The 13468-nt window shown below is 43.3% G+C and overlaps 1 protein-coding gene across 2 annotated transcripts; it reads left to right on the forward strand.

Moving 5' to 3' along the window:
• The first annotated feature begins 4193 nt into the window (after positions 1-4193).
• On the forward strand, positions 4194-12443 carry LOC125528198 (probable CoA ligase CCL8). 2 transcript variants are annotated; one of them, XR_007292340.1, is made up of 18 exons: positions 4194-4514; positions 5526-5698; positions 6467-6658; positions 6897-7098; positions 7312-7400; positions 7597-7666; positions 8067-8119; positions 8399-8506; positions 8588-8686; positions 9630-9722; positions 9818-9895; positions 9984-10085; positions 10766-10856; positions 10984-11057; positions 11305-11484; positions 11857-11910; positions 11991-12089; positions 12278-12443. XR_007292340.1 is itself a non-coding variant. In XM_048692702.1 (17 exons), exons 1-17 carry the CDS (start codon positions 4316-4318, stop codon positions 12027-12029), a joined length of 1896 nt encoding a protein of 631 aa, XP_048548659.1. In that variant the 5' UTR covers positions 4194-4315; the 3' UTR covers positions 12030-12443. The 2 variants fall into 2 exon arrangements, 1 of the variants encoding a protein (XP_048548659.1); XM_048692702.1 differs by having other exon boundaries at positions 11991-12443.
• The last annotated feature ends 1025 nt before the right edge of the window (positions 12444-13468 follow it).

The following is a 13468-nucleotide window of genomic DNA, read 5'->3' on the forward strand; positions in this document are numbered from 1 at the left end:
AGCGGATCCTCTAGAACATGTTCCTTTTTATCATGCTTGAGAACAATTCTCGAATTTCTATACCAGGTAGTAAAGTTTGTTCCATTCAGTTTATCCTTTTCCAGAATTGATTCCAAAGCAAAGTTGTGTTGGGCAGGTGGTTCCATTGATCTACAACAAAAAAATATGCAATCACTAAGCAATGTGTTTATGTAGAGTAATTCTAGCCTTAAACAGAAATACTCCCACAGAAGTCAGCATCCCTCCGCAAACTCTCAGTGATTCAGGATCCGACTAGCACATGTGACTAGTGAGCTTTAACATCACTGCTAGACAACATGCCTATCCAGTAAGCAACTCCTTACTAATCGTATCTCTATACGACTCCTGTCGGTCGGGTAGGTATCTCATACCTCGGCTCCCGACCTCTTTTGCCACAAGGCTCAAAACCGTTTTGATAGCCTTGTCAAGTTAACCTAATGTAGTGCATATCCGTGTCCGACACGAACCCTTCAGTTCAAGGAATGGCAATTTTATGAGCCCACTACTAGACGTACTTGACGCGCGAAGGTGCAACATCGGGAATGGCAATTTACTTGATATTCATGAGGGATCTTTCTACCATCCTAACATGCATAGAAACAAAGAAGCATAACAATCACAAGTAAAACATATATTGTGAAATAGTATGGCTCCTTCATGGATGTTCTTCCAGGTCGGCTCCACCTCCGATGACCATCTAGGAACTCCATGTTGTTTGTCACGCCGGGACACCAAGCCACCAACCTGATCCCTATTATTCAACTACTACAACTAGTAATGAATTTTACATAGAGTCATAAGTCGACACGCAGGTCGTTATACAATAAAATGACAGCACTTTGGCTCCTGCCGGCTGACAAACATGACACGCAGGCCATGTATAATTTACACACATGCATCACATACACATGAGCCATACTATTCACATCAAACCCTGCAAAATAAAGTTATGCATAGAATCACATTCTATCGGTTTTGAGTGATCGTGTGCGAAATACAAGGCGCCACACACATGGCGGTCCGATCACAGATCACATCTGAACTCCGATCACGCCGAATTTTCCGATCTAACCGATCTTATCGATCATCGCGAGCCCGATTCGGATTTACGTTTCACTGTTAACCCCAATGGCGGATACCGACCGGTAGGGGTAGGTTGTGTCACGACCTCATCGATTCCGATCATTAGAAAACATAGCCACATCGATCCCCATGTGCAGTTGATCTCATCAACCGTGCACACAGCCGATCTTGTCAACGACAACAGATCTCATCTATCGCCTCCACATATCTAATATGCATACGATCCGAATCCAAATCCTATAGCAGAGGCTTTGATACCACTGATGGGTTCTACGCTAGGGTGCGTCGACTGCAAATTAAAATTTTCCTACACGCAGAACAACCAAGAACATGTTACGGGAGATGGATCATGGTTCGTCACCACTAGACGCGCAGTGCCGTGCAGCGGAAGAAGAGTTGGGGCAGCGCGTCCGCGTGGATCGTCTCCTCCTCGTCCGATCTCCCTCGTACAGCCGGTAGTCGGTTCCCACGTACAGGTTAGCCGGAGCGGCGCAAGTGCACCGCCTCTAACGGTATCCGCGCGTGCAGGAGGAACATCGTGCGACGGACTGCTAGGTCCGATCACACAACCGGCGGCGAGTGGAGGTGTCTATTCGCAACACATGCAAACCCTAGTGACAGCGCCGAAGCGATCAACCGCGTGAGTGTGCGGCACCTACACTTTATATAGGCGTCCGTCGCAGGCTCAACACTTGGGCCTTGCACGAACCCTAAAGCCCATAAGTCTACTCGGCCACAATCCGAATACAACTCGGATCACATCCGACCAGTGTCCTCGGATCCGACCTCGTAGGTTCCTTCCCTTAAGCGCGTGACCCCTTAGGTTCAAGCCGGCTTGGTCGCAGTTCGGATCACCTCCGAACTGTACAGTTGGTAGCGGCCTCTAGCAAGGCATGCTGAACACCAAACAGACTATGAAGCTGGTTAGGCGAACCTGTACATCATACTTTCATTCCTTTTGCCACACGATATATGTTGTCGGGCTCAAGGCGAGTCTGTCATCCTTGTGCTAGCCCGACCTCTTTCTCGTTCCAGTGATGCCGGCCACAAACCAGATTATCTCATAATCCTTGTCGCATGGCCATGCTTATCCTGGCCGGATCACACGAGGGGCCCAGAGTATATCTCTCCTGATCGGAGGGGCAAATCCCATCTTGCTCGACCACGTCTCGCAGCATGGTTCTGGACAAATCCGAAACCTACCTTTATAACTACTCAGTTACGGAGTAGCGTTTGGTCGGCCCAAAGTAAGTCTGTCACCATCCCGAGTACATGCATCAGCTCAGGTCTTAGGACATAGAACATATGTTGTACTCGAGACTCACAGATGACATATCGATGCGTCTCATTGTTGGGTTTGTCCGACTCGGACCTTATCTCAACTCGGATCCGACTACGTCGAATCCGACCAGATCCTTCCAAGTCCATATTATCTGGTTAGCATCCAATACTCCATGGCTAGTGAGACCAAGCCATCGACCGTGTCATATGCTAATCTAGTTGGCTACGCGTCCACACAGCCCTTTCGACTAGGGACCTTTTAAGACAGTCATCATACAATGCATAGTCCCACAAACAAGTCACGTACTTGCTGATACACATTATTGATAATGTCCAAAGACTATCTTTACTTATAAACACATAGGAAATATCATCATACATGATTGCCTCTAGGGCATATCTCCAACACATTTATGTACACACACTTTTGGATGAAGCTGAAGAGGGAATATGTGTGGGAGTGCACGTTGATGAAAAATTTGTTGGACATCCAGTTAATCTAGTCAAATTTAGGACATTATTGTACTAGATTTAATTTGCATGTTGTGTATGGATAATTTGTGATATTTTTTATCCGAACTTTGATGAATATCAGTCAGTTTGCATGAATTTCGTCCGATTAGTTCAAATGCGGGTTGAAATGTATTCAGACAGAGTTGGATGCCAGTCTCCCGTATTTATGTCCACGGACTAGTCCCTCCTATCCATGAACGGAGGCAGGAGGAAATTTGTGGGCCGCCGTTGGAGATACCCTAAGAATACTATAGGTGTCAATACTTCACAAAACTTCACACGTGAGTAAAATGGTCTACCAAGTTTGATACCCTTTTTTTTTGAATTTTCCTAGTATCTTTTTGTAAACTTACTAATCACGTGGTGTGCATAGCCATGTTCATCTTCGTATTTTTGATAAAACCGTACACTTTACAACTCTTTTCATTTTACACGTTTTGACCTTTGTCCTTTTCTTTTCCCGCACTTGGATTTGCCTCGCGCGAAAGATGATGATTGAAATAGTACTAAACATTTGAAGCCAATTCTAGGCCAGAACACATTGCGCGTCAGTGTACACACTTCCTCTCGTCCATGAGTCCATCAAAGAAAGACCACGATGAAAACATATGCCTTAATTTGCAATAAATAAATAAATTAACCTTGGTTGTCGGTTCTCGCATGGATGTCTCGGACTCAACATGAGGCACATGGAAGAGACGCTGATCTTCTGACGTGTCAGGTGATTTTGGGTCACAGATGTGTGAGCCAGCCCTTTAGAGGGCCCAATGACTTTCAAGTCACCCAGTTTAAGTCTCTCTCAGAGAAAACTGAGTCAATCTCAATCGAATGGTGAAGGGATTTATCTATATATAGCCACTCCCTCTGTTTGGAATTACTTGTCGCACTATCTATTTTTGTGATAAAAGTAATTTAGGATGGAGGGAGTATTAGCCAAGGGTTCACAAAATGAACATGAAGCTTCCATCAGCTCCTAGTACGTGGCTAATCTGGGACATCCATGCTAAATCCAACGGCTGAAACTGCCTTTTCTATTTTGCTTCCGTGTTCTATTGCACAGTTCTCCCTTGTCCATCATGTACGACCAGTGCTGTTCGTGGCGCAACTCACATCATCCATCAGCGCTGCAGTCGTGCACGGAAGCAGCACAAGATATCATGTTCTTCCAGGTGGAGTCGGTGTGGCCCCTGACGGGACCGATCAAGCGAACCAGCGAGCCGCACCAACCCCACACTGGAGAAACCCGCGAGCCGCGAGCGGCACCACCACCAGCTGCAGCGCCAGCGACCCACGCCGTGCGGCGGCCCCCCGTCCGTCCCACCAATTGGCACGGGCAACCTCGTAGGACGCGCCCCACGGCCACAGCGCTACTCCTCCACCACCACCCACGCACGCACCTACCCGGGGCAGCCCGTAAATGCGTGCGCAGGGGTGGGCGCGCGGGAGGGCGGTGGCGCGCTTGATGACGCCATTCAATTGCCCCACGGCCCACGCCTCCTCCCCCCACCTGCTGCTGCCGCGGCTGCTGCTGCTCCGCTCCTCCTCCTCTTATACCCTCCTCCCCTCTCGCCTCCGACGCCAATTCGCCTCGGACGCCTCCTCCTCCCCAGCCTCAGGTCAGCCCCTCCGTCCGTCGCTCCTTTCTCCTCCCAGCCCTCCTTGTGCTTCGCCTTCGCACAAGGTGTTCGTCGTTTTGCCTCAACCGCGCGCGCCGTCCAGCTGTCTTGAGTTGCCGTCGGCGGTCCCTCGCCGTCGCGTTGCTGTGGCCTAGCATCGCTCGCCCCGCGCTGAAGCTGATCCCTGCGCCACTCTTACCTGCCCTGATTTGTCGGAGCTGAAGGTGTCCGCTGTTCAGCTTCACTGGATGTTCGGCGCAGAGAGGGGAGAGTAGTGGCAGTAGCCGCCGATTCACGGGGTGGTCCCTTCAGGCGTCCGCGTTCTAATTTTGATGCTTCCACAAGGAATTTGCTGTACATCTGCCCAAATTCGAGTAGGATACGTTCATCAGTGATCACTGGAGCTGTTTCCCATCAAAAGAAAAAAAGAAGAGTGATCACTGAAGTTCTTGCGATGGTAGTACGGATTAATAGTCCTAATAGATTCAGAACCTGCCTCTCGGGCCTCATGATGTCACGTTCTCTCTAGAACTATGCAGCATTAACTTTTAAGCTAGTACTGTTCCCATTACCACAGTTTAGAGGTCCAATTATTGACGAAACAGCGAGGGCCTGAATAGGACAACAGTAGTGAACTAGTTATAATTGTGCAGCCGCGCTGCTTCTAGAATGACTCTGGCAAGGTAGCAGTTCGTAGTCACTCTTTTGTGCGTGATCAAACTGATTGTTGAGATTGTGATTTGTAAGTCTACTTATAACGAAGAAGTGGCCACATTGATCAGGTTTATTTTGGTACTGTGGTAGACCGCTAGGACTACTGGGGTCTCTAATCCCATTTGCCTTCAAACCAACTATTGCTTACTACTCCCTCCGTCCCAAAATAAGTACTTTTTATGGCATGCAAAGGCAGTTGATCATTCATCTCAATATCTGTTTATAGTTTGAAGCATAGGACTACATTTTCCATTTAGTTTTTTTTCTGATGTTTTTATTATCTTGCTTGTGGCTCAGTTGACAACACCAGACAGAGTTCTCGTACGTTCATGGAGGTTGTTCGAGAAGTCTTTAAGCATGGCTCTGCACATGGTGCCCGTGCGGCTATAAGAGCTGACCAGAAGAGTTACAGCCTTGTCCAGCTTATTTCGTCTGCACTGGATGTGCACAATATTTTGTGCAGAAAACATGTACCACCAATCCCTTTTCCATATCTTAGTTTTTTTGTGTGTATTCACTTGAGACTGTCTGTTAGCCATGAGGTGATTAGGATATGACTATCCTGACCTTATTTCTAGGTCCTGAAATATATGGTTTATTAGTTTCCCTTCTCCTTTTGTTGTTATAACTTTTTTTGTAAGGCTGGGACTGAAATTTTCAACTAATTGGGTTGACGTGATAATATGCAAGTTCAAGCTCCCCAAAAAGTGTAAGTTCAAACTTTATAATTTAGCTGAAACACTGTTGGTAGGTTTAGTGCCTTCTGGTCATTCCTCTTCTAATACAAAAGGACAATCATTTTGGTTAGGGTGCGGGTCTGAGACTGGGAGGGTATAACTACTCAAGCAATTAGTCTGCCCTGCTTTGTCCTTGCATGTTTGCTAGAAGGCATCACAAAAGTTGCACAAGTGTTCAATAGGGTTCTCCCGTATCATTTCCATAAAAAGATGACTGAACTGCACAAGTTAGCCTTTACAAAGTGCAGCCGAGTTTTTTTAGTAGCTCTAGTCAAACTCCAGTTATGTTGATGAAGGACATGTGCAGTCATTAATCTTTTTTATGCTTCCACCTTTACTTCCCAAAAATATGGTAGTTCACTATTCAATTTTGTTATGACCAAGTAGTTTGATATATAAGTCGACTGAGCTTTGGTTAGCTTACAATTCTGTTAACTGTGCGATGCATGTTGATAATGCCTTAGAGAAAACTCGGTTAAGCTGTTCTTTTTAATGACTCAGGATGGTAAAGATTCTTCTGTCAATGGAGCAAATGCGACAGGATTCCTTTGTGGTGCTCGTATTGGCATCGTGGCTAAACCCTCTCCTGAATTTGTTGCTGGGATATTTGGAACCTGGCTTTCTGGTGGAGTTGCAGTACCCCTTGCACTTAGCTATCCTGAAGTTGAACTCCTGCATGTCATGAATGACTCGGTTTGTTCCAAATTTCTTGCAGTATCCCCCCCCCCCCCTCCCTCTTTAATATATCAACTTAAGTATGAAACATTTCTATTTTCACGGGGTGTTCCTTAAATGCCCCATAGAGGGGCTGTCTAGAGCCTAGACCATCTTGTAGCATATCGAGATTTAAAAAATTGTTGTATACGCACATATGTTTACAGTACAATGGACTATCCGATGTGTCTTTGTTTCTAACTTCCGCAACTTACAGGACATTTCTATGGTGTTAAGCACAAAAGAGCATCATGACATTATGGAAAGCATCTCTACCAAATGTTCCACTCGTTATTCTCTTCTTCCAACTGTGGAAAGTATACCTCCAAAGATAGATGCCCAAGAACCTTTAAGTAGTGTAGTGACTTCATCAGTTTCTAGCTTAATGGCTGAGATTGACACTTTAAAGAAAATTAAAGGTGATTACTGATGTTTATTTTACCACAAATTTATATTTCATTTATGCTGCTGCTTTTACACTGATGTTTCACTAGTGGAGTATGTTCACTGGTTAATCATGAACATATGTTCAACAGTTAACCATGAACATATGTTCAACAGTTAATATTATTTTCCAAATATGTCGTGTCCTCCTGCTATAAACCTAATTATGCTGAAATTTTGTTATGCAGGAGATGATCCTGCTCTTATCCTTTACACAAGTGGCACAACTGGTAAACCGAAAGGAGTAGTCCACACTCATGAGGGGATACTTTCTCAGGTGCATTTTATCATCTTTAAGTAGATCTATCGTACAGTTTTAGAAACATTCTAATTGAAGCTAACACTTTTGGTTACTTTGCTGTTGCTATGAGCCTATTATTGATATTTCCACACTCTTTTCATGATCCTTTTATTTATTTGAACTGGTCTGTGAGTGTTTAATATACATACCATTTTATTTACTGGTTTGGCAGGTTCAAATTCTGACAGAGGCATGGGGATATCAAAGTGAAGATCAGTTTCTCCACTGTCTTCCACTGCACCATATCCACAACAAACGCTAATACTAAAAAATATATAAGGATCTTGGACCATATTCTACACTTACATATCGATTTGCATAATTTCCAAACAAGAACCTTCTTTTGTTATTTATTCAAGTATTCAGCTATACAGATACATGTTTGGATGATATCTCCTCCTTTTCTTCCTTGGGAAAATGCTTCATATCTTCAGTTAACTAGTTAAGCTTTCCCATACTGTAGTCATAATGCCTTTTCAGGTTTAAAATGCTGAGCACACGCACTAGAATAGTAGTTAGAACCTCATCTAACTCACAATGTTTGATTGCAATTAGATAGCTTTCACACCCTTACTTCTGATTATTATATTTGGAGGAACCATTCTGTTTTGTCAATTTTATGAGGTCCTTAACTTCGATTACATGTGCATGGTCTTTTCAATGCTCTATTTGCGCCCCTCTATTCAGGATCAGTGGTAAGTACCCTCATTTACTTGTTGTATTACGTAAAATGCTTTATCTAGGAATTTACAATGGTTTGTTTGATCAATAGGTATTATGGTTTGGTTTAGGTGAACCATCTTCTGTAGCTCTTGGATTTATTTTCTGTCGTCTTCTGTAGCTCTTGGAATTATTTTCTGGTCACTTAATGTGTCTATTTATTTGTTCTTTAGCCACATAAGATTAAATTGTTTCTAGCACATCTGTGGAGTTGCTTTCATGGTAAGTTAGTAACACATTTTCTCTGATTACAGGTCGAGTTTTTGCCAAAATTCAGTGTGAGGGGAGTATGGCAGAGATGGCGTGAGTCATATCCCAATGACGGCAGTAAAAATGATGAGGCTATTACAGTATTTACTGGAGTACGTTTCTATGGCACATACATATTTTCGTTGTCAAATTGGTTGAGATGTTAGGGTGATTTGATACTTCCTGAATGCCAGGTTCCGACAGTGTACACACGCCTACTGCAAGGGTACGATAGTATGAATCCTGATCAACAGTCTGCCTGTTCTTATGCCGCAAAGCAGCTGAGACTAATGGTAAGTCCCATGTATACCTTGTCACTAATTATATTTATTCCCTTATCTTGGTTTCAGCATTGAAATTCGAATGTTGAATGCCCCTTGTAAAGTTAATTAATGATCTGGCTTAGTCTTATCATGTCTTGCACTTCCTTTCTTTGCTGAGTACATCTGTACATGCAAACCACTGCATCTCTATTTTTAAGGTAGAAAGAAGAATATAGCTTCCTATCCCTGATATGTTCCACCTGAAAAGGTCAACAATCCCCTATAAATGTGAACTCAATCATATTCCTTTCCTTCCAAATTCTCTACGCTACCAGAATAACAAGGTTGTCAAAACTGCTTCTTTTACGACCTCGAAGGGCCTCTCTTGACTTTGTGCACCAATCTTCAAACGAAGAACAAATAGTGGACTGAATTGTGATCACATTGCGCCAGTTGAGCACTTCACCATAGTTAACATTGATCACTCCACACCTGACAAGGAGATGATCAGTGTCTTCCCTGCAAGATTTAGCTGAATACTACTCCAATGCTTCCCATTTCCACGGCCAAGAACCCTGAATTTCAGGGTTAAGCATGGTTCCTTGTACCATGTCAAAGATATTGAGAACCTGGATGAAGACTGATTGTCAACAGGGTTTGATGCGACTGTGATTGTCAACGGGGTTCAATGTCCTTGATCCAAGCTGCATTGCCCAGAGCTTCTACCAAAGTTTCTTTTCTGCCGCCTCGAGCGATGAAGACTGTTTTCTGCAGCCCTCTCTTTTTTGCACTTGCATTTGTGTCCAATTCTGGTGTTTTTCCTATTACTATATTTCTCATTTCTAGGATTCAAAGAGGCCCTTAATAGTTTTAGCCTGCACACTTTGTTAACAACTTAACATTATCTTGACTTGCATTGATATTATGCGAGTTTTCTATATCTGTGCTACTAACAGTCATTGAATCGCTGTAGATGTGTGGATCATCAGCACTTCCTTCCCCACTCATGAAACGGTGGCAGGAAGTGACAGGCCACCGTCTTTTGGAACGCTATGGCATGACTGAGGTTACAGCATAAACTCTTCCTTCTGAAATCAGTGCACGCTAACTTTGCTTTAATATCAATTTTGCAATGGCTCCTAACAGCTTATTTGGTTATAGTTTGTCATGGCACTGTCTAATCCATTGCATGGTGCAAGGAAAGAAGGTACAGTCGGTAAACCTCTTCCGCGTGTTGAGGTATGCTATGACTCCATTGTAATTAGGGATATAGTCAAACTGATTTATTCTGTATTGCTTCATGGCATTTAAGCATCTTTTTTCTCAGGCCAAGATCATTATGGACGATGGTACTGAAACTAAAACTGGAGTCGGTGAGCTCTGTATTAAAAGTCCGTCCCTTTTCAAAGAGTACTGGAAAAGACCGGAGGTACAATTTCAATTCAAAGAACCCTTTGCTAATTCAGCACCCATTAGCTTCTACTCATGTGAAGTATTTACTTTCCTTCTTCGATGCATGTGAGAGAAAAAACTGGATTCCTTTTCATACTTCTATCATATAAGATTAGTTATTGGTAGAGAAAGTCTGATGATTGCATCCTTAGTTTCCTACTAATATGTACAGTTTCTTGAATGTGTACAAGTTTTACAGTGCCATCATATATTCTTTCCGTCGGATGCTAATTACATTCTTTGATGCATGTAAGAAAACTGGATTCCTTTTCATGTTTTTATTGTATAGATTCGTTATTTGTAGATAAAGTTCGATGATTGCATCCTTAGTTTACTACTGTATGGTTTCTTGAATGGTGTGCAAGTTTAACAGTGCCATCATATGATTCCTTCCCCCAGATGCTACTAATTACAGGATGTTATTGTTGCATTTGTTCAGCAAATCTGTAGTCCACTTGCTAAAATGCACATTTTCTTATTTAAATACAATCTTATCTATTAATATGACTTATGAGGTGCTTTAGCATGTACTCTACTTCTAAGTTACACCATATGAAGTTATTATACTTTCTTACCTATAAAGAACCAAATGAAGGATTCATTGTTGTGAATTTAATACCATTGCTTTGTTATTCACATGCCAAATTTCTGGTGCAGGTTACAGCAGAATCATTTATTGATGGTGGGTTCTTCAAGACTGGTGATACGGTAACCGTAGATGAGGACGGATACTTTATAATTCTAGGGCGTAAGTACCACTTTACAGCGCTGCAGTTTCACGCTCTTCTGGTTTCCTGTTTTCATTTTGACCGTGATATTATGGCTACAGTAAAAGAATATTGGGATTCTCAGCCTCAATTGTTTTTTTTGTGTAGGCACAAATGCTGATATCATGAAAGTTGGTGGTTATAAGTTGTCAGCGTTAGAAATTGAGGCGGTTCTGTTAGAGGTAAATTACCATTTTACTGAAAACTACCTCTTCAAGTGTCTAAAATATTAGAAAAATTGGAGCAGCTACTGCACTGAAAGAACTGCTGATAGTTATGAAGCTCTAGTTTGTCTCTGTTCCCAGTAACGTTTTGCTTTCTCCGCAGTAGACAATGTTAGGCTAAAAGCTTCACCTAAGGATTCTTGGTGCAGTTGATTAAAGTCCTACATTACTCATCTTGCTTTATATGGTTTCCTTTGTTGTTCAGCATGACACTGTACTGGAGTGTGCTGTTCTTGGCTTGCCCGATGAAGCTTATGGGGAGGCTATATGTGCAATAATTGTGCCTAAGGAGGATGCAAAGGAAAAGGCTGAACAGGCTTCAAAGCCAGCACTAACCTTAGAAGCATTGACAAGTTGGTCAAAAGATAAACTTGCTCCATACAAGGTTTGCCTACAGAACTTCCATATTTTTTCCTGCTGCTTTACAGTATTGCTTCCTTAGATGGTTTTCGCTGCCTAGTTATTTTTTCTAGCTTTCTTTGCCAGGTATATTATGAAGTTCGCAATTTGTATGTTGGGTCTATGCAAGGGGTGGTTTCCCATCTAAGTTATATTTACAATCACATCTTCTAATGCTAAAATCATCAATCCTCTAATTATGTTAATGAACATTCAGTTTCAGTAATGCCAACAAATATTTATCCGAAAACTTTTAAGAAGTTCACATATGGTACATGTGCGTAGCTACTATCTTGTCAGCCTGAATTCATTATCTTTTCTTGTTATGGAGTTAATTCTTTTTTCTATGCATGGTTAGATTCCAACAAGATTGCACTTATGGGATTCTCTTCCTCGGAATGCCATGGGAAAGGTGCGGGAATATATAATATGCTTTATCTTTAGGTGCATCTGTGTTGAGTTTGCTACTGATTTCATTGTTGCTTATTTCAGGTTAACAAGAAGGAGCTTAAGAAATTATTAGAGGTGTAGCTGTAGAAGTGCACGCTCTAGCCAATGCAACCAAAAAAACGATCTGATGGAAGAGACTAGGCAGCACATTATACGTCAACACTCCCCTTCACGCGTGGCTCCCTCAGGCCTAAACGTGAACCGAAAGTGGGCTGCAATTTAATTGCGCCAGCTGGGTCTTGAACTCAAGACCTCTTGGCTCTGATATCATGTAGAAGTGCACGCTCTAGCCAATGCAATCAAAAAACCGATCTGATGGAAGAGACTAGGCAGCACATTATACGTCAACAGTAGCCACATTTACATTGATGTACCTATTTTTCCATCTCACCCTTCTACGAGGGAGACATATAGCAGTGTCAGCTAATAATTTTGTCCTGGACAACAATAATGATAATTTAGAGCAACTGTGCAAGTAAATAGTGCACACTATCCTATGCTAATCTTAAAAGCGAGAATGTGAAATAACTAGAAGTTCCATGTGCCATAGGGAAAAGCATAAGCATAGATGTTGTGTACTTATGTAGTGTCGCCGTCCCCCTTATGATATGCTGAAACTTAACCATCTATATATGCTTCCTACATTTTTGCTCATAATAACCAAAACCAATGTAAGTAGCCCCTCATGTTTTAGACATCGGTAAGTCTTCGATATTAACTTCAGCTGCTGTTATTTCGCAAAAAAAAACCCTTGAGCTGCTGTTGCGTAAAAAACACAACGCAAATTTTATGATTTATTTTCATTTAACCAATCACAAAAATATGCTGTGTGTGTCGTTAGTTGAAATTAGCTGACCGAAGATTTTTTTTCCTGAGGAACTGGCCTCTCTGTTGAGAAGAGGAATGAGGTAAACATTTCCAAAAGAACAACAACTGCAGGCTCCGGCTTCGCAGATGAATGGCAAGGCGGGTCGCACAGATTTCTTCCGTGCCCCGGGAACTTTGAAACATTGACCACAGTTCAGAGCAGTTGGTTCAGAGAAGAGAGAACCAACCCCGCAACCTGCGGTTTTTGCCGTCTGAGTTCAGACTCACCTTAAAAATGGCCTCATTGTGACACCCGAGCTCAGCATTACAAAACTAGGCCATCGGCCGTTCCCTCTCGCCTTCACCCTCCTCCTCCCACTCCACGTTCTTCCCCTCCTCGCCGTACTTCCAGGCGCACCAGAGGAAGTACACGAAGTTGACGGCGCCCAGGCCGGCGAGCAGCCAGTAGTAGTAGTCGTAGTGCCCCGCGTTGAGATCGCTGGAGAGCCAGCTCGTCCTCCCCCCGCGCCTGCTCGTGTCGTCCACCACCTTGACGATCAGGCTGTTCACCAGGTTGCCCACCCCCATGGCCATGTAGAGCAGCGCCATGCTGAAGCTGGCCATGCTCTTGGGCAGCTCCGTGTAGAAGAACTCGAGCTCCCCGATCACGCCGAACGCCTCCGCCAGCCCCATGAGCGCGAACTGCGGCACCA

This window comes from Triticum urartu, unplaced genomic scaffold (assembly GCF_003073215.2).
Source record: "Triticum urartu cultivar G1812 unplaced genomic scaffold, Tu2.1 TuUngrouped_contig_4699, whole genome shotgun sequence".
In the NCBI taxonomy this organism is placed as follows: Eukaryota; Viridiplantae; Streptophyta; class Magnoliopsida; order Poales; family Poaceae; genus Triticum; species Triticum urartu.